The 21579-nt window shown below is 34.1% G+C and overlaps 1 protein-coding gene across 1 annotated transcript in view; it reads right to left on the bottom strand.

Annotated features, from left to right (window-relative positions):
- RPGRIP1L (RPGRIP1-like) overlaps positions 1-18284 on the bottom strand; it is a 74007-nt gene extending 55723 nt beyond the window's left edge. Inside the window, 6 exon segments of the mRNA XM_009582879.1 lie at positions 3085-3190; positions 9409-9552; positions 11713-11812; positions 14667-14965; positions 17240-17384; positions 18200-18284. Of these exon segments, the coding sequence (XP_009581174.1) occupies positions 3085-3190; positions 9409-9552; positions 11713-11812; positions 14667-14965; positions 17240-17384; positions 18200-18284 (879 nt within the window).
- Positions 18285-21579: the final 3295 nt, after the last annotated feature.

Genomic DNA, 21579 nt, shown 5'->3' with positions numbered 1-21579 from the left:
ATTTCAATGTAAATCACAAAGCATGGCTTGAAACAAAACAGCCCAAAAGCCAATCTCCTGTTTAATAAAATGATTATATGAAATTTTGTGTCAAATACAAATAAGATAATGTTTAATGATTGTAGACAGAAAAAAGTCAGCTTCATGTTTTCCATATAATATTCCTACAAAGTAGTTAAATGGAGAACCTGAATGTGAATCCTGTACAAATTGTTTGGGTTCACATGCAGTCTGAATATCCTAGAAACAAACAAAAAAACCCACAGAAAACCCGATCACCAACCCGATCTTCAGCTCCTCATATCTCATTTCTCCGTAAGAAAAATATCATGGAGAATAAATTACATTAGCAGTCAGTCTTATTTCAGAGAGATAATGAAGTATATTACTCATCAATTTTTAACAGTCTTTCTTCAGTGCTCCACTTGCTCTGACCTATATCTGTGAATTGTATTTCAATAACTTCAAAAAATGACACCTTAAAAATCCTTCTTTTACACTCTTTTCATTTATCTCCAAATCTCTTTCCTTTCCCCTCAAAATCAGAATCCTTACCATCTCTAACCCTTCCAACTGTCCAAGTAAACTCATCTTTTCTTCCCCATCTCTCAGCTTCAATTTTTTCTTAAGTTCTTTTCCATTTCAATAACTTGTGTTACTTTAACCCACTATATATGAAGAAAAAAAAACCCACCTTGGCAAAGCTGCCTTTCATAGACCATTTCACCCTTATCTCTTTCCTTAATTTCCAAAACAGTTGAAAACAAATTCAACAATCATATTTATTCTACTGAACCATCTCATTAAAAGCACTAAAAATATCCTCCTGAAAAATCTCCTTGCTTTAACTTCATTCTAATCCTTCAGTGTCTCTGCTACTCTCCTGACCATTTTGGATTAACTTTAAGGGGACCATGACTTTACCCTCATTATTATTATTTTTTTTCCAAAATGCATTCTTTACCTGGATATTCTTCTACATCTGAGTGTTCTGTCAGCACTTTTCTTCCATTATGCCCAAACTGTTTTCTATCCTGCTCTCCCTGGAGTATCCCAAGACTCGGGTCATGCAACAATTGGGATGATGATTTTAGTTTAATATTTCTAGTCTGGAATTTTATTTCTTTGGGAAACATGCCTTGATATTGTTGTCAATTAGAAATAACTCATTTAAAGAAAATGGTTATATATGTCCTAGAAATACTGCAAAAAAGAACGTAAACTGCTCTCAGTTACAGTTGTGAAATTTTGTACTGATTGTTCAAGACAAGAATTAACTCTCAGTATTTTAAATTGTAGTTGCACAGGTTAGCATATTTCACATTACAAATCATGAAATCCTGAATGTTCAGTCTGTAATTAAAGCAAATAAATACACCAATGGGATCAAATACATAATCCAAACAGTTTCAGGGTCCTTTGTTCTTCTAAGCAGATCGCACAGTTCCTTCATTCAACTGACTACATAAAAATTCTTTATCAACAAAACTATCCTGTAAATGTTTGATAGCAAGCTCAATTTCAATATCATTAGATGGAGAAGGATTATAGGCTCTTATCATTCTGTGGTTTCACATTTTGGGCTGACTCAAGTTCAAAGAAGAACATGGAGGAATTATATGAGTTTCAATTGGTAAAAGCTGAAAGTAAATGATAATGAACTCAATAGTCGTAAAGTCATCAAGATAAACATAAAAAAAACCTAAAAACTGCTCTGTTGATAAGTACTTTACGTGCCACCTAAACCAGAAATTTTGGATTTTACAGTTATTCACATTTAGTTGACATGTTTCAAACACTCAAATGCTTGGAAATGGGAAAACCATTGTATCCAGTATCTTGTATTTAAAAAAAAAAAAAAAAAAAAAAAAAGACAGAGAGATAGAAAACACACTCATCCTTTTCAAAAATGCAGCTTTCGCTGTGAATATTAGAAACAATGTCTTCAAATACCAGTCTGAATCCTAGGCATGTGTTTCTATTCAGCTGCTGCCAAGACAGAGGCATAAGTCCTTGATGTTGTAAATTACCAAAAAGTCACATATGATTTAAAATGGAACAGTTTAGTTACCACTTTCTATTTAAGAACACAAAAAGCCATGTGAAACCTGTCTCCCCTGCAATTTACATTCTACATAGTTCACCCTGTGAAAAATTAGATTTGAGCTACTAACAGAAGAGCTGCTTTGGCAGAGAAGATGTAGGTATTACACAGAGGAGGGGGAGTGAAGCAAAGCAAAGCAAAATGTAGAAGCAGAAAAACACATGAAAAAAGGAACAGAACAAAAATCTAATGGCACAAGTGTTATTTAGCATGCTAAAATAACAAGAAGCAGGCAGCAGGAAGAGTTTACGAGGATATCCAGTGCTTCCACCTCATAAGGCTAGGATACTTTATAAAGCTCTATTGCATGTAGGATTCTTACTCACAGGAACTCTCCTGTTTCTAAGCTATTATCATAGTACCGCTGTCCGTATATACATGCGGTTCTCCAAATACATATGGGAGGAAGCAGAAAAATGCTGTGTAACTGAAACCTATATGGAATCTACCATGCAGTTGCATGTTCTGGTGATATTTTCATAAAACTGCTCTTTTTATGAAAAAAATCTATTACTTACAGTAGCCCTCTAAAATAATTTCCATGAACTTATGAACACAAATTAAGTCCTAATGTCAGAACTCTATAAAACCTCCCCAACTTTATCAAAGACTGATAAAGTGCATGGGGTCTGTTACCCCTTCTTTAGTAAATCAGTGCATTTAAGTCAAAGCCCTCTTTTTAAGTGATCGTGAATCTCTTTAGACAGCCAGACAACTCAGTTCATTCTCCACAGTCTGCCTGGGATGGCCTTGCAGATAAAATCTGCTAGACCCTTCTGGGAAAAAAACAAAACAAAACAAAACAAAAAAAAGACTAAAAAACCCTACACATTTGGAGTAGCTTGGGTGCAATGTATCATGTGGTTCATTTTCATGTACTCAGCATTGACTCAGAATCAAGAACTGTGCATATTTATTTTCCGTTTACGCATGCTTATATGACAAGAGTAAAGGAATGTTACTGACCAAATCGCAATTACCTCTTGAAGCTGGAGAAATTTTCCTTCCATTGCTGAAAGAGCATTGCTTTTCTCAACCAGCTGTTTATGGACCTTGATCATTTCCACATTGTCCCGAATGTTTAGCCTTCAAAATTGTATTAAAAAGAAATGCAACATGAGCTTAAAGATACAACATGAATTATCTTAGTATTTTTGTCATGAAAAGTTGAAAACCTTTGCAAATCAGCTTTCTACAACACATTTAGGAGAAGATCTAGTGTGTGATACCCAAATTAATTTCTTCTTCTATAACCCACATTACAGAAGTTAGGTAAATAAACATTCTACCACATGATGACATAGCAGCTTCAATCAATACATATATATCTTTGTTTATCGTATCAAACTATACACGACAGGAAGAGGAAAAAATCCTACACCTAAAGAGATTATTTGTTTTCCATTCACTTCTTTTCCACCCTCCAAAGTATTTGGTGCCAAGAGATTACCATTTTATGGAGTTTCCTCTTAGAGTTTAAATCTATAAAATACTGCTAAGAAAAAGTGACTTAGCAATTTATACTATAACACCTTAAGACTGGCATTCAAACAAGCTGCAGGTGTGTCGTAACTACATGAAAATCACTTAATATGCATGTAGATGTTCTATATTGTCGCAATTCTAAGATTAATTTGAGGATGTACTGTTTAATAGAAAGGATGTTTAAAATAATTCAAAATTTAAATAAACATTTATTTCTGATGTTTTCCCTTACTTCAAACAGTGAAACTAAACCCCATTATTTTCACAGCTTCTTCAAGTATGGGAAGAGAAACCAATTCTGATTTGTATTAATATAAAATATGATAAAATCGGAATAAATCTTTAGCATTTGAAAAGGTAATTTCTCTTCCAATATTTACCTATTTTAGACATATTGGAGGAATTGTCACAATGCCATGCTGGAGCAAGAAAATGGACTACAAAGCTTACACATCTGTAAACCAGCTGAATACGTGAAATACTTTCCTTTTATTCTGTAAAATATCAAAGCCTATTGTGTTTTGGCATTGCCCAGTTAATTGTCCTTACACAGAAGATAAACACACTCACAAACCTGAGATCTTCTGCAAGAAACAGCCCTAACACAATGCTAAAACTATCATGTGTCTAAAACATGTTATCTACATAAATTAAAGTTGTGGTGAGTATAGACAGCAGCACCGTCTCATGCTAGCTATTTAAAAGCTAATGTAGTGGCACGTTTTTATTAATCTTGTTCCACACATCAAACAAAAGGCCCTGATGCCTTCAAAGGCTTTTTCTTTTTCTTTTTTTTTTTTTCCTTTCTTTTTTAAGCAGGGGGCTTTTTTTTTTAAGCAGGGGACTTTTTTTTTCTTTTTTTTTCTTTTTAAGTAGAAAAAGGAGCAGATGATAGTGAAATTTATGATGTACAGATGTAAACCCCATGGCTCCTGACAATCAACATTAACTATTTTTTCAACAGCAAATGAAACAGCATTTGATTTAACGGGTTTGGGGTACTGATATTATGAAGTAAATTATTCAAATTCGGAAGTGAAAAATTACTTTTTATTGAGATCATTTCAATTCTTACAATTTTGAGAATATTTATCTCACGAAGTTTCTAGCTACAGAAAGCATGTGCCATTAATTTCTTATTAGTGTATTACATCAACCACAATCTCAGCTCTCATTATAGGCTAGAGCAACAAAATTATTTCTCCACAGTACTTCTACGATATTTTATTTATTTATTTAAATAAAATATGTCTAAGAAATGTCCAATGCATCTAGGTACATGACAAGGAGCTTGGTGCTGAAGAACAAAATCATTTCAGATTTCGTGGGCAAGGCAAAGTTAATTGAGGAAGATTCTGTTGGGAAGATTCATTTTTCTATAAATGAAGTCACAAAACAGTAGAATAGAATAGAAATTGATTATCTACAGAGCCTTCTCCCTCCCAGGTAGTTGATGTATTCTGCTCCCAGAACATCTGCCCAGGTATTCTGATATAACTTAAAAATAGGTTATATACAAATTTGATATAAAAGTCAACGGCTACCTTTCACTTACATAGATAATATTTTGCTCAAAGAATAACAAAATAATGTATAAGAATAAAGCTATACTAAGATAGCTCATTCAATATTTTCTCTATTGCCAAAAAAACCAAAAATTCTGCTACAGAACCTGAAGACATGGAGGTAGACCTGGAGCAAAAGTTAGAAAAAGAAAAGGAACTAATATCCCTTTTGAGGCAGTAACCTGAATTAATGGCCATACTGATTTAGCTCTAGCACGCCTTCTGCCACAAGTGCAGAAATAAGAAACATGAACTCTATCCTTCCGCTCTAAACCTCATCTTAAAACTGGATTAAAAAGTCTGAAATTGGAAATGAAATTAGGAGAAAGTGACTCTTTAAAAAACTAAGAATTATGTTTGGGGTTAATGTCTGAAGTACACCAAAGAGACAATCTCTTTTCCAGACCTCTTATCATTTGGATTAAAAGCATATAGAGTGGGGTCCCAATAACAGGCTGGGGACCAGCTGTGTGGGAATGGGGGACTGACAGCAACCTACACCAGAAGGAAATGATTAAAGAAAGGATCTTGACCTGCACTGTACAAATTTATGCCAGTAAATCCCAGATGGCTAAGCTAATAAAATTGAGGTCTAATTAAACCACATCCCTTGCATCTTGTCTTTACTTCCATATGAGCAGGACATGAATACAAAACCGAGACTACTCTTAGAGAGTCCTGACTATTGTATCAACTGGACAAACTTTCCCCATTCACATTCAGAACAAGAAAAACAAGCAAGTAAAAAAATATCACCATCATACTTCGCAGCACCACTTAACCTCTGTCTGGCAAAATAAACAAAAGGTTTCTAGGCTAATAGTTCTCAATCACAAATGCACCAATGGCCAAGATATATACATAGACTCCCAAGCAGAGAAGTAAAGAACAGAACATCAACGTGCAGTACTCTTCTCATTTTACAATGCTTAGGAACTAACAGGATTATATGTTGATATACATTATATTCTTTCCTTTACTTCTTATTCCTTACAGGAAGTCAAATATAAAGGGAAAAAAAACCTCAACAATGTTTACCTTCTAGTAGCACCTTTATGTTGTAATTGATAGTATATTTGCAATAAGCAAAACATTAACATTGCATCGATAGCTCTAGCATCTAAGTTAAGATTATTTAAATACTAATATAAAATTCTGTATTTGTTTGCCTGGTTAAAGAGCTATCTACAAATGAAAAAAGTTATGATCTTTAGGGAAACGGGTTAAAAATGAAAAATCTGATATAGAAATGCAAATATAAGGGTTTTTTTAATACTAGACATGATTTAGCAAATTCGTATGCATGCTGTTGTCTCTTAAGACCCTTTAGATAATGCATTGTGACTAACATACCACATTTTAATCTAGGTCTAATGCTATAATGCAAACACAGAAGTCATGAGTGCGTCAGATATGATACTCCTGTCCAAAAATCCACACATTTAATAGGTTTAATTCCGAAGTCATATTGCAGCAAAAAATGCCAAAGGAATTAAAAACTGACTGGCAAATAAGCTTTTACATTAAAAAAACAACCAAACAAAACACAAAAACCCCCACAAACATGCAAAAACCAAGTACCTGTTTCACAAATGCATTTTGGGGTGGCTTTAAAAATGTTTTTGGAAAGTACGATGAGCAATTAAGTTATTTGAAGCTAGCTGCTTGCAAAATGTGATTGTTTAGACTTAATGTTTCAACTTGCACACTGTGTATCACAGACATCAAACCGTGAGGCTATTATGGTTTTGGCCATCTTTAAATTAAAAACAGTCAAGCTAAATGCAGTTAAATTTTGTACTTAAGAAAATGTGTTTAGTCTAACAACCCACAGGCCAAGTTTCCCCCTTAAGTTAGAATTAAGTCAGCATTATACATTCCTGAAACAATCCCCGAACAATCTCTAATGAAATATTGAAAAAAAATTGATTGCAGCCATGTTACAATAATCATCTCGAGGAGTACACTGCCTACGAACTCAGCTTGTTATGTAGCTCTTGTGTTGTTACACAGAAACTGTAGTGAAGCTGCAAAGACAGCTTTAAAATATAACTGGATTTCTTGTGGATATGGGACTAAGGATAACTAGTATCTCCCTCCCTTACTGCTGATGGATCAATGATTATTAACTGTGGCTGCTTCACTACTTGGAAACAACAATTATTTCAATCACAAGAATTTCTTAATCATGTAGCAGAATAAAGAATGTTTTCCTAAACATTGAAAGTAACCCAATTTTGTTAACAACAGGCTGAGATCAAATGGTACTACAACATGAAGATTGGTGGAAGCACATTTATTATGTCCCTTTGGCACCATACAGTTCCTAAATAATTTCAGCAGATTAACTGCCTTTGGGTAGTAACGTAACTAGATGACAGCCAAGTGTATTCTTACAAAACACAAGAAAAAGCTGCCAGTTGTACTAAAATTCAGAGACATAAGCTACAAAGACGAAATAAGATGATCTTATCAGTCACCCAAATCTCCAATTTTTCCTCCAATATTCCTGTATTGACAATTTCTTCTCTGCTGATGCAAAGATGATTAAAAATAAGAATTACATAGAACCTATAAATCTATTTGTGTAATAAAACATCAAATACAGACTGTTCTAGATAGCAGTTACTTCCAAGAAAGCAAGCTAATGAAAATATCCTAAAGATAAGATGTATAGGCACCTGTGGTTACAGTTAAACCTGGAGAGAATAGTATCACTCTTAAGTTCTGACTCTGGTTCATTCAGCATAAAAGAAACGTAACTTGAAAAACATGGGGATTAACAGCCTTCCATAAAGTGTTCTAGTGGCAGAATTACAGAACTCACACTATTCTGGATATGCGCTAGTGGACATTTTTCCATTTCTTTCCCAGCATCTTCAGCCAAACACGGTAACTCTTAAACACTTAACATATCTTTTATCCAGTTTCAAACAAGAAATAGACTATGAAGGAAATAATTCCAGAACTTCAGACATGAATTCACAGATTGTAACTTAGGTCAAGTATCATGGATTGTATACAAGTAATTTAATAAACATAAAGAAATAAGGATCTGCATTACTTTTTATAGTTTTTTATTTAAGGATTTTTTAGCTGAATTTGAAGTGTATCTTTACTTTAAAACTCCTTAAAAATTTCACAGAAACATGGCAGCTAACATCGAATTTAGAAGTTATGTGTCTGACTGCTGTACTTGAAGAACAGTGTTTATCTACAGAAAAATGAAGCACAGAAGTTCTTTGAGATTTGATTCAGATTATCTTCAAATAATGAAAAAAATCTTTTAAATATTTTCTGAATTCACTGTAGGCACAGACTGAGAAATTATTTATGATAACAACTTCTTTAACCTATTTAAACTATATAAAGGAAATTCTGAGTAGGGGAGACTTATGACTTTGTGAATAATTTAATAGCAATTATGATGTATTATTTATGTAGCACCACTGATGCACAAAAGAATGCTCACACATAATAATGGGGTGCCTCTCTTGAAAGGCAGTTAAAGAACTGACCACATATTTCTCATCCAAGTAGAACTTTCATTGAAATCAAATGAGTAAGGAATGCAGGATTGTGCTGTATTAGATCCTTAATAAAATTAAAAGTAACAGGCTGAAATTGAAACAGTCAAAAGTGGGGAAATATATGCAAAGTTATATAATTTTGCATGTATTTTTGCAAAAGTGAAAGAAGAAAGAAGAAAGAGAAATAAAAGAGATTAAATAAATAGAGGCTTTACTGTGAAACACATTCTGCAAGCATGTTTGTCTGGCTTTGTTTCCACTGCACGGCTATACCATATCCCTTCAAAAATTTGCTAATCTACCGTTACAGGCTCATTATTTTTCTACTATTTGTAGACTTCAAATTATCAATGAGTATTAATGAACATTAAATTATCCACTATGAACCTATATCTAAAATTTTCTAAGAATTATATTGAAGAAAAAATAGATGATTAAAATCTAATGAGTTGAACTTCAATTGAATCTAATGAATTCTCTAAAATGGCAATTATAAACCTCTTTGTTTATTTGTGAAAAAACACAATAACCTATTATCATAACAATCTCCTTGCGTAGAATTATCCATGGCTATTTGGTAAAACATTTTATGACTAAGTTTCACCAAAGGGAAAAAAAAATTAATAAAGTCATTTTAAACAAGTAATTTTCACAGCTATATATAAACATTATGACATAGCTCTTCTAATGCTTCCACCATGGAGATTTTTATTTTTCACAATACCTTTGGCTTGTTGTTTCTTGCTCTTTCAGCCGTAGGACGGACTCTTCAATTTCCTTTTCTTTCCTTCTTAGCTGACTCACAAGTATCTCTCTAGCATGTTCTAGTTCCTCAATGTGTTCCCTTTGGGACTCAATCACAGTCTCCCTGCAAGTACAAGCATCTTACATTCCAAAACCAGGTAAGTATTTAATAAAAGAAAAAAATTAAATGAATAGTCAAGAGAGCAAAAATTTTAGAACTGTTCAGCAAAATTCGTATTTCTTAATGACATGCATCACAACAGAGGTTTGAGTTCAACTTACTATGAAAATAATTAGAGGTCACCACATGAAAAGATGTGAATAGTACAATAAATAGATAAATAATTCAAACACATCATCAAACACAACACAAACAACATAATACTCTTAAAATAAATGTTTATCAGAACCTAGCTGAAAACATCGTTTATGGTTTCTTATACTCTATATTAAACATACCCTCCTCCTAATCCATTAGTATCAGGCGTTTTCTGAAAAAGAAAACACCATTACTAGCTATCAAAAGAATATGGGATCTTCAATAGACGGAGCAGTGAGAGTAATTTTTAAGCTTTTATTCTGAGTTAGGTAACTTTACGCAAAAAAATCAGATGATGTGTCTTTAACAGTGGAATTCACCCAGTAAATGCAATTAAAAAAGAAAGGCAGAAAACTATAGACATCAGAATCCAAATATTTTTAGTAGGCCACAACTTTGCGATTTTGATTCTCTTGACAAGTTATTCTCGGATATCTTTTCCAATAACTTTTTTTCTAATAAGAATAAGCAACAATTTATCTACAATTTTTTCCACTCTAAAGCTTTTGATGCATAAGCTATAGTTCTTCATTATTTCATTTACCTATTGTAGACTTAAAAGTACCTTGACTTTTTTGGCCATGTGTTTGCTTTTGTACCCGAGTGCACCATTCTAAGCAACTGTGGTGATTTTTGCACCTTTGTGAGAACTGAAATCTCTGAAAAAAAATGCTATTTGAATGTTTTCTGCATTATAAGACAATGGTTTTGATCAGTCTTAGGGAGAAAATCTATTGTGAACACCAAGATTCATGGCAGTCTTAATGGATAGCTCTTATTTTCCTAATCTTCAAAAGTGAATAGGAGAAATAGCCCTTTCTAGGCCCATCACTATAAAATTACTAAAAATTTTTTTTCAGTAACAGCATTCTATTGTAATGCAAATTATTTAAAAAAAAAAAATTTGTAACCGTTCAGCAAGGGTTAAATTCAGACAGGATGCTAGCAAGAGTGCAATTTAAACATTGTTAAATAATTTAAATTTATTTATTGAAAACATTTATAAGACTATTTCTGTAAAATTATTTCCTATGATCCCACTAAATCTTTGCATTTACAAAACTTCCAACACAAAATACATAATAGCACATTGCAATTGCATAATTCATATATTTGTATACTTAGCCTGCCCATTTATTGAAAATTTAGCATTTAGAGATATTGTAGTAAATCTGATTTAGGTAAATCATTATGGAAAGAAACACACATACTGAAAGTAGCTTTTAGAAAACCAGATGTCTAAAAAGCATAACAGGTTCCAATATACTTTGGAGAAGAAAAATGTTCTGATCAGACCTCAATATCTTTAAGTTGGATGTTAAGTACATTTTCTCCACCCTATATAACACCTCTCTGTTCTTATTCAGCCTCTACTTTAAGGATGCTATCAAGAGTTTCCTGAGCTTCAATTTCAGTTAAAATGTGCAACTGGACTACAACCAACTCTCAAAATGCAGAAGTGAATCAAAATAATTTTCCATTACTACCCCATACTGCACTTTTTGAAACTTATCCATAAAATCTGACCATCTCTAGAAATGAAGCTTAAATGTATCAGCGTAACACATTCAATACAGTCACCACTTGCATGGGTTATCCTACACATTTTAGGAGTTATGTTGGTAATAATTTTGCAGCTAAGATTCTTTCTGCTTTTGTCAGTTTTGCCCAGAAGTAAGCTAGGCAGCACTGCATCCTGGCAAAAAGAGAGGCTCACCATTGAAGATCAATTTTAACTTCCAGCCAAATTCTTATGGACCTGCATATTGCATTCTAAATTCCTGATCTTATGTTTTCCTTATCATAAAACACTATGCATTGTTACCAGTGTTACTGTTGTCAGATCTAACAACTTCACTTCATTTTCTGAAGTAAAAAACTTCTGAAAAATTTATTTTTTTCTTCAAGAAAACCACAAGTTTTAACAATTATAATGACAAAAATTAAGAAATATGAAAATCATACAAATTTCTCATTTCAGCCCTTGGATCCTCGAGCAGAGTCTGTCCATATCTTGGGAGCACAAGGTTAGGTGATCTCACTTCTAAATCCTGAAATCTCATTCCTGAAAACAAAGAAAAGATAAATTTTTGTCATGCTGAATGAAAAAGCATTTAACAAGACAAGAGTCTCTACACAGCACAAACACTTACAACTCCTGTAGAGATGCCGTAAAAAGTATTTTTATATCAGATTCACATGGAAAGAGATAATCAGAGTATCTACAACACAGCTGCTGTAAAATTTGAGCTACAGGCAATATACATGCACTGTTAAAGAGGAGTGTTAAAAACGTGTCTTGAAATGTTTTTCTTCGAAGATTTTGCTTTTAAAGACAGACAACAGAGATGGTGTCTTCAAAGAACAACAATATCTATATTATTAAACAGGAACATGGACTTGTAATCACTTTTTCTGATAGAATTTTCTTTACAAAATCATGAGTCTCATTTACCTAGACAAGCAACTACAGGACCATTTTTAGCAGCAGTGCTAATAATTTCCTTATGTTCTTTAGAAGCATACTAAGTCCCTGGTGAAGAAGAGAAGTGAGAAAATACTTAAGGAAGAATTGTTAGTTCAAGAGTAAAAGTAATGGTTTCTCCAAATCTTTCTCCTTCTTCTCTAAGAAGAAATTAATGAAGTTTTGAGGTGGGACCAAACTACGCAATAAATTTCAAATACAGCATTAAGGCTGCCATCCCTCAGTCCCCAGAACTGAGTCATTTAGGTTCAAGGTACAACGATACCAGCAGGTTCACAAAATGACTGAAAAAAATTTACCTACTTTGCACTTGTGCTGAGTTAACTTGATTTATGTATATATATTTATATTTTGAATTTTGATCTTTAAGTGTTATTTTAAGGTATTGGTAATTGTGCTATATACATATGTGTATATATTTGCCCAGAGTATATATATTTTTTTTTTTTTTTGTTCAAATCATGATATATCTTAGATGGTTGTACTCAAAGAAAGTAATGGGAGAAACCAGTGAGTATTTAGTGAACATTCATACCTGACCACATTTTTTGGATTGACTTGCTACGGTATTTGTATACCAGTCAAACACAAAGCAGATACAGTAAGGTGTATTTATTATTCGTGGATTCTTCTTGCCTCTTCATATCCTGGAGACAGCTAAGCTCTCCTGAATTTTTCCAGGCACTCCTTCTATTTTTGGAGAATTGCTCTGAATATTTTCTGATCTGCACTAAAAATGTTTTGAGATTCAGTCTCATGGTTCCAAAGAGCAATCTAAGAGTCCAGCAGTCTTTAAAGATATGAGGCACATACCCCACACCAGACTAGATTTATCATCATTGATCAATAGGGCAGGATGAGAAAAACATGCAAGAGAAAAACATGAAACATCCTATGCTAATGAATACCATAGAAAATATTCTCTGACCTTCTGGAAGACAACGCTACTGTTGTCCAGGTTCTGAGTATTGGTTACCAGATTTTTAATAACAGTCTTCACCTTAGAAAAGTGTGTTCAAGAAACTGCATATTCATAGCACTCAAATTACCAGAATCCCTTCTAGTTTGTACAAGGTCTTAGAACTGGCACACTATAACTTCTGCGAAATTTCTGAACGTTATTATCTGAACTGGATGTTCTGTGGACAACTTTTCCTTCTTTTTTTTCTTCCTCATGTTCTCTTCAGTTTAAGAACCACTGCCTCAGTCAACATGGCCTCAACTCTAGTTCTGCACAGGACGTCTTTTATCTGGATCTGCTCTTATGCCAAGAGAAGTTCTCACAGTGTGCCATATCAACATTTGATCTTTAATCCTTGAACCAAGTTGCCCTTTTCTCTCTGCTAGCACTGGGCCTGAATAAATTTATTGTATTTCTACCCTATTTTTGCATTGTTAAAACAAACAAGGAAAAAATTGATTTTGGGAATAAAACTGCCTAATTTACGACATAAAGTGTGAAAATGTAGGTGTATTTAAAATGTCAAAACTTGCACTACATTCAAATTAAAGAAGGAAAGTGGTAGAGCCAATTGCTTTTTATTGGCTGTCTAAAAACATGAGAATTGTTTCTGTTTTCGTATATCTGAATGATCAACATAACCAAAATAAAGACCGGTGGAAGGGCGAGATGGAGAAAAAACACAATATAACTGGCCATCAGCCTGATCCATAGCTTGTAGAAGTTAAGACGACAATTCTGCTGACTCAGTTTTGAATCGGGGCCAACATAGCTGTCTCTTTTTTTTTTTAAAAACACATTATCTGTGCAGTCTATAAGTTAACTGAGTACAACTACTTCTACAAATGTTCATATGAAAATAGAAAGGTTTTAAACTGTAATTTCCAAAAGTAGCTACCATAAATAAAGGACTGAGAGTGAGACTGCCTTAAGCAGTAAGTCTTGACAGTAAAAAGCATCATTAAAGATGGCTGCATTGTGGTATTTGCTTTCGAAAGTCCACACATGTAACAGATTTTTCAAGTCTGCAGTGTTGTGCACACATGTATCAAGAGACTAGAACAAACCTTGAAATTAAAAAAGGAAAAACATGTGCAAACAAACTACAGATGTAAAACTTTGTTATAACATGATAACGCTAAACTTTTTCATATACTTCTTTTATAAGCCTTTAACATATAGAGAAGTCCCATGATTTTAACTATTAGAAAACTTGCTTGATAACTACTTTATTTTCAGATCTGTACTTTTGTTTCACCCCTACCACTGTGGATTCTCAAAATAAGGACTTCAAACGCAAACAAGTTATCATGACTGCTATAAATAAATACAAGAAAAAGGGGGAAGAACAATCTTTCTGCCTACAGGTACTGTTGTCCACTGATGAACAGAAAAGAGTACATACTTGCTACAGTGAAGCAATAATTAGTGGTACCTATGTAAGCCACTATTTTTAATAAAGGTGAATTATACCTTTCTTTGTGTTCTCCGGCATGCCAGCAGCCTCACTCACTTTTTTGAGACCAGTGTTAATACGAGATTGAACATAGCTGTACGGGCAAGGCCTATGGCCTTGAATCTGGAGCTGCTGTTTAGTTGAAATGAGTTTGCTGCGGAGGCTCTCGTTTTGTTTCTCAAGCTCACGAACTCTCTCTTGCAAATGCTCAATCATTTCTTCCAGCTCCACAGCCTGACCCAGCCGCTTGGGGCCGCCACCAACCTGTTCAGACCTTTTTTTATCATTAACAAGCCGTATTAACTTGGTGGCCATTCTGGGGAAAATAATAAAAAAAGATGAAAAAGAATGTGAAAAGTCAGCATAAAAAGCATTCTGTTGAAAGGAACATAATCACTGTGAAGACTTCAGCATAGAACCTGAATAATAAATTTCAGGTTTTGATATAACTATTACTGCCTGTGAAGAACTCTTTGAAGATAATTGAAACCACTATGCAGCAATCTGCTTTATAGCACTGACAAATAACAGTTTCCTAAGGCTTATCATTTAAGGTTAGTAAAGGGAGGACACATATTTACTCCATATGCTGCTTAAATGTAATTTTTAATGCATGACCTTATATAGGAACCTCTGCATGCTGTTAAGTAAAGTTACAGATTTGGGATGTGGTGGGGCAAACTATAAAAGCTACAATTCCACAAAACATTCAACTATCGAAAGAATGCTAATAATATGCAACATTCCAATGATATATTATTTCTAGTATTTTAGGATTTAAATATACATTTCAGTTCTAAAGTGACTAAAATATATAGGTGGAGATATTTAAGAAGGTACTCCGGAAAAAGAGACTTAATAGTTCTCATTACCATACTCAATTTTATACTTGGTAAATATTACCAATATGCTTCAGAGAAGGAACGGTTAGCTGAAGAATATAATTAGATACAGAGGGTATGTTTTTCATCTATCTTTAAAAGGATACAAATTTTGCTTTTGGCATCTCAAGAGTTGTACCTTTGATTTCCTTTAGTTTTGATAAACATTGGTAAGCTAGAACAAAAGGCAGAGAGGGCACATGGAGGTGATGTAATATACAACAACAGAAAACATACCCAGCAGTGAATGGAAAAAACTTGGCATATAAAGAAAGAAAAGGTGGCTTTGATGAGAGAGACAAGTTCAAGACTTTACAAAATTGGTCGCACATCTTCAAGACCTGTATCTAGTTTACAGGGAATCTATTTTTGCAGGCCCAGAAAGAAAACTGAAAATAAGGACACACTTCATTTGTTTAAAGGGGCTTGTTTTATTTTTGTATACTTGTGGACAGAAGCTTCTACTTAAAAGAACAAAAGTGAAACAAAAAAAATCTCTAATAACTTTAGGATGTCACAGAATGTTACTTGCCTGTAAGCAGGTTTTTTGTTTATTTGTTTTTTTCAATGTACTTCTACTGCAAATTCATTCCAAACTTTTAGTTACAAGGGTTTTGGCATGAGGGATGCTGGGAGAGAAATTTAGCTTGAGGAGTTAAGTTTTCTCTCTAGCAATCGAGACAAACACGGTATTTTATATTTCCTGTGCCTTAAAATACTAATTCAGGTATTCCAATTTGGACATCCTGTGTAATTTTACCAAAGTGGATAATGAGTGTATTTGATAAGTCATCTAACAGAAACACAGGAAATGCCATGTGGAAGAAGCAAACAATTCATTTGTACCATCATCTTGTATTTGACAGTTGCCTGACAGAAAAAATTGAAGTTATGTCATGCTGGTCAATTTGATCCTGACTCACTGCATACTGAGTCAAAAAGAAAGAATGTTTTGGACTTCAGAAAAGTATGAAATAGTTCCATCTACAGAGGCAGTATCTTTAGATGCCCTTTCATGAATTGGTTAGCTGCTGACCAGAAGCTAGCTTAAATGCAGCAAGGTTTTATTAACTTAAGAACAGCACAAAGTGAACACAGAGTCACAGTGCTTTTGGATTAATTAGCCCTGCTGGAATATAGTAATACCACGAACACTTCTGCCGAGTCCAGACTGGTTTGCCAGCACAGCGCTAAGTTTAATAATAAACCTAAAGTTGCTTGCGTATGTTTCGGTACACTGGGTATACTGTGCTCCCCATGCTACTTGGGACTTCTTCAATGAAGCTATCTATTACCCGGAATAAAGGAGACCTGATCATAATTATAAAGGTATTTTAGGGTTTTGATTTTAGGCTGTTTTGATTCTAGAAGAAAATCCTGATGAATAATTAGGCTTCTATAGCCTCTTTTTCAGTTCCCAGAATACCTGTTATATTTGTACTCAGACAGCATAGCTATGAACCCAAGATACCAACTCCGAAGCAGTAGATAGCGGTGTACCTCTCTACATGGAGATCTAATACCGCCCACCGCAAGAAATATCCCACATACCACAGAGACAACCAGAAATCAATACAAAAATGAATTCCAATGAGTGATTTTCACTACTGCTTTAAAAAGCGCTCTGAGAGAAATCAGCATGATTTTTAATTTGTTGATAATGCTTTAGAGGGCAAAAACGTTACCGTGAGCTAAAAATAAAAATATACCTTTTAATTTTCTCCTCTTGCTTATTTGCATGCTGTTTGAGTAAGATGTTCTCATCACGTAAACGAAGAAATCTGTCTTCCAGTTCCTCTCGACTGATTCGTGATACAGCTTGTCGAGCTTTTACATTCTGTGTAGTTGATGATTCTACCCAAACCAAGACAACTTTAAATTACCTTCAATACATCCAACAACATGTAATCCTAAGTCTAACTCATTTTGAAATACTGAAAAAAAAAAAAAGTTTTCAAGTAATTTGGTATTTTACACTCGTATGAGTCTGTTGATTAATTTTTTTCAGATTTATTGGCATATTAATTACTCCCTTTTTCCTCCCTCTTACAGATAAAAGAAGTAATTCCAATGATACACCAAACTAGACACGCCTACTACAAATGATACACCTACTAGAGAATACAAAGGAAACGGTGTAACAAGGTACTGTAGCAAGTAACAAGGTACTGTCAAACACACTACTTAAATAAGATGATCATTACCACAGAGATCCTTTCTAAACTGTTTCAAAGTTAACATACTCTGCTGAAGCTTGAAAAGATTAACTCATAATTCTGTAAATTTACTCAGATACAAGACCAAGCCCAGCAGTTCCGTTCTAATAGCAGCTGAGTAACATCAGAATTGCATAGTACTTTTGGCTCCCATTTTGTTAAATGGGTCTGGCCTTGCCCTCAATTCAGCAAAAAAGTCCTCTTTTCTTCTGGAGGGATGAATGTTATAGCTCAATGAGATTTCTAGTTTTTAGCATCTCACAGCAACTCCCCTCTTATAACAAGCAACATGAACACAGAATGGGTCACAGTATCTTTTAGAATTTAACCCAGATTTTGAATGGTATTTGAACTTAATTTTGTGAGTGGGAATGTCAGAAACATTTTTAGAAAGAAACTAAAGAAGCCAGTGATCAAAGTCTGTAACTGTAATAAATAGCAGCTGGTACAAACCTTGCAATCCTCCAATTCCAGCTAGAGTTAGACCTACGTCTCTTACAGGCAGGTCCCCCACAGTTTCATCAGCTGGAACAGACATGGCTCATCTACAGATAACAAAATTCAAATGAAATTCTTCTCCATCTGTAACTTAAACTGCGAGACTAGAATGAACTACAATACATCATATAAAATGAAGGAAAAAGTAATGACAGATTCACTGAAATGACACTCATACATTACTGTAAATGCTCCCATCTCAATTGTATCGCTCAGAGGACAATATATACTTTCAAGTTTAATGTTATGCCAGTTTTAATCCGTGCACAAAATATGGCTTCTTTCTTATGCAATAGCTCCAATTCTACTTAATGTAGAATCAGCTTTTTTAAGTTCTAGTTCTGTTGTCTTCAGCAATCTTTCGGCTAAGGCCATATTTCTAAACGCATGTGGGAAGAGGACCTGTGAGGGGGTTTTTTGTTTGTTTGGGTTTTTTTAATTTTTTGTGTGTTCACTTTAAGACAGGTCAAAGCTTAAGGCATGAACTGGTAGATGAGTAATGCCATCTTACAGATTTTGAATGGGACTCTTTGAAACAGAGGTGCTGGGGGTTATGAAGTCATTTCAGTGTTGCCTGCCATTCTCTTAGCGTTCTTTCAATCATTGTCATAAGAGAAATTACTTTCTAAGATAGAGACTCTGCTATGAATGATTCTCATAAATCCGAACATTTCTTTCTTGAGGCAACAGAAAGCTTAGCTACATAACAAAGTGAGATTAGGAGAGTATTAATGTGAGAAAGTAGTACATTTGTTTCAGTGCAATATATGAAGATACTTGTTAACAACTACTGTTTCTTCTCTTCCAGTACAGAAAATAAGATGGTGGCCATAGAGTCAAATAAGGCTGAAATAGCTTGAAAAGAGAGACATGAAGTCCTTCGGACAGTCTTTTTTTCCTCTATTGTTACACTCTTCAGGTGATATAAATCCTTAGTGAATCCAAAAACATCTAGGAAAGCATTGGGAAATTAGCAGTGACGTTACTAAAGACCTGCATCAGAGGACAAAAGTGACACAGTAAAACCCACAGACATTCCATTAAGTATCTGTTAATTCTCTCGTAACCAAAACTGCTGGTAAAGATATGCCTATCTTCTACCAGTAAAGTCTTCTATCATAAACAAATCTCCTTATGGCTTTGTCCAAAAGGAATGAAAAAGATTAATGGAAGTTTAGTTTCCAACAAGTCAATCTTGCTTTCAATCTTTCGGTTTTTCATCATTAAAATTGAGGATAATATATTATTTCCAGCTTTCATTGTTTATAACAACCTGGGCACATTTTTCTTTCGTGTGGAACAAATGTATCCTTGTCATGACTGTTGAAATGCCTGAACTGATCTACACTTGTAGATTAGCAATAAGGTTGCAGTTTCAATGCTGTCAGTCCCAGACACAGAGAATAATACCTTGTGATGTTGAGGTCCATGGCATGCAGCCATTGTAACCAACGGCACAATTCTAATGACAGATACATATCAACTGGAATCCAGCTCCTCAGTGTTCTCAGCTTTTTTTGTGTTATTCACACAAATCCCTCAAAACTTTTTTGTAATTTGTTAAACTAGCGCTATCTGCAGTCATTGACTTCACTCAGGTCTAGGTTCATTATTGCAGTCATTATTGTATGTCACTGTATTAATATCACTACAGCAACTGAGATTAAAGTGAAACAGAAACCCTTACCTCTAGATGATCAATCCAAATTTGGTTCATGATGGTAGCAAGGAGAAGATGCTACCATTATATGTCTTTCTAGAACGTGGTTGTCTTAGTCTTCACAAATCAAAAATGACAGGTTTTTTGGCAAATTTCAGAGACGTCAAGAGCTAAACAGATATTTTTATCAGCGTGACTCTGCAATGTTTGTGATCTATCAAAATCAAGCTTCAAAAACTCTAGCACAATAGGCACAAGCAAACATTACTGGTTTTCACTATTTGCCACTTGCTAACGAAACTTTGCTATGGGTATCTACCTGTTATTTTCAGTGTGAAAGAAATCCCTTCATTTAAAAAACAAAGACAGAACAACACATGCTTGTCCCTCAAATAAACAAACAAAACCCCCCTTGTCAGTAGTAAAAACAGCAAAAACACAGGAATATTTAAGTTGTAAGCAAACAAATATAGCAGGGCTGTACATGAAAGCCAGTTTTTACTGGCAACATGACATGACTTGAAGGCAAGTGACAAAATAAAGCTGCTATAAACCTAAAGTCCCGAAAACTTAGAAAGGTGAAACTTTCAAAAGTAAAAGGAAGAATTAGTTGTTTCATTTTCATTACAAAGTGATGAAATTAAGTATTCAGCTTTCTTTTCTGTCCTGGGCCACAGGAAAAGAAAAAAACAAATTAACTGGTTTTATGAAAAAGAATGTTTTAAGATTAGAAATAGTACAAATGTGCTTCCTGGTTTTAGGGAGGCAAAATATAATTACAGATTTAGAATTTGGCCTGGCAATCTAACTGCCTCATTAGCAACATAAGAACCACCTATGTCTTTAATAATCACTAACAACCATCATTTATGCTTTTTCTCTGAGAGAGGACACTTCAAACAGCAAATCATGTGCTACATACGTTACAGTTACTTTTTTAATATTACCTCAGTGTTGATCACAAACACTTAAAATTACTTTCCTTGCAGTCAACAGTTAGAGCACTATTTCTAAAAGCATATGAAATTCCTCCACAAAGTTCCGTATTACTTCTTTGGAAAGCATTTCCAAAGTGATTCAATCTGACAAAATTGTACAGCAACACTGCTACAAAAGTGATTGTACTTAAGAGTCCAGCATTTCCTAAAATAAAGCATAACAAAGCAAAAGAGATATAAATTTGTATTTGCATCTGGACAGACCCACATGCCATGCTGAACCTCAACAACCTAAAACAGTTTTTATTTCCAAGAAAGGTTACGCTACGGTCACTTCAGCACTTCTTGTTCCTAAGAAATAAGAAAAAAAAACTTCACATACAAAGAGAGGAAAATTTTCCATATCTCTGGGATTAACCTATAAGAATTTCAAGTTTGGTATAAGCAAGAATTTTACATAGTTACTGAAGTTAAAGAAACCCTAACTTTCTTATACACTTCACTACTTACAAAACTGGTGCTATCACTACCTGTATCGGACAAATTACTACAAAAAACTGCATATCAGTTTGCAGTGTTATGCGAGACCAGAGAGTAATGAGCATGAATACTGAAAGTTAAGTATCAAAGCTCATGCTTTAGGTCCAAATTCTTACGGAATAACTCACAGAAGCGTACTGTTCTCCCAACATCATTCAAATGTAGTAGAACTGAGGAGGGATTACTTAAATTTCCAA

Source organism: Fulmarus glacialis, unplaced genomic scaffold (genome assembly GCF_000690835.1).
Source record: "Fulmarus glacialis isolate BGI_N327 unplaced genomic scaffold, ASM69083v1 scaffold18948, whole genome shotgun sequence".
Classification (NCBI taxonomy): domain Eukaryota; kingdom Metazoa; phylum Chordata; class Aves; order Procellariiformes; family Procellariidae; genus Fulmarus; species Fulmarus glacialis.
Note: the sequence above shows the minus strand (reverse complement) of the source record. Positions and strands in the feature narration are given on the sequence as shown.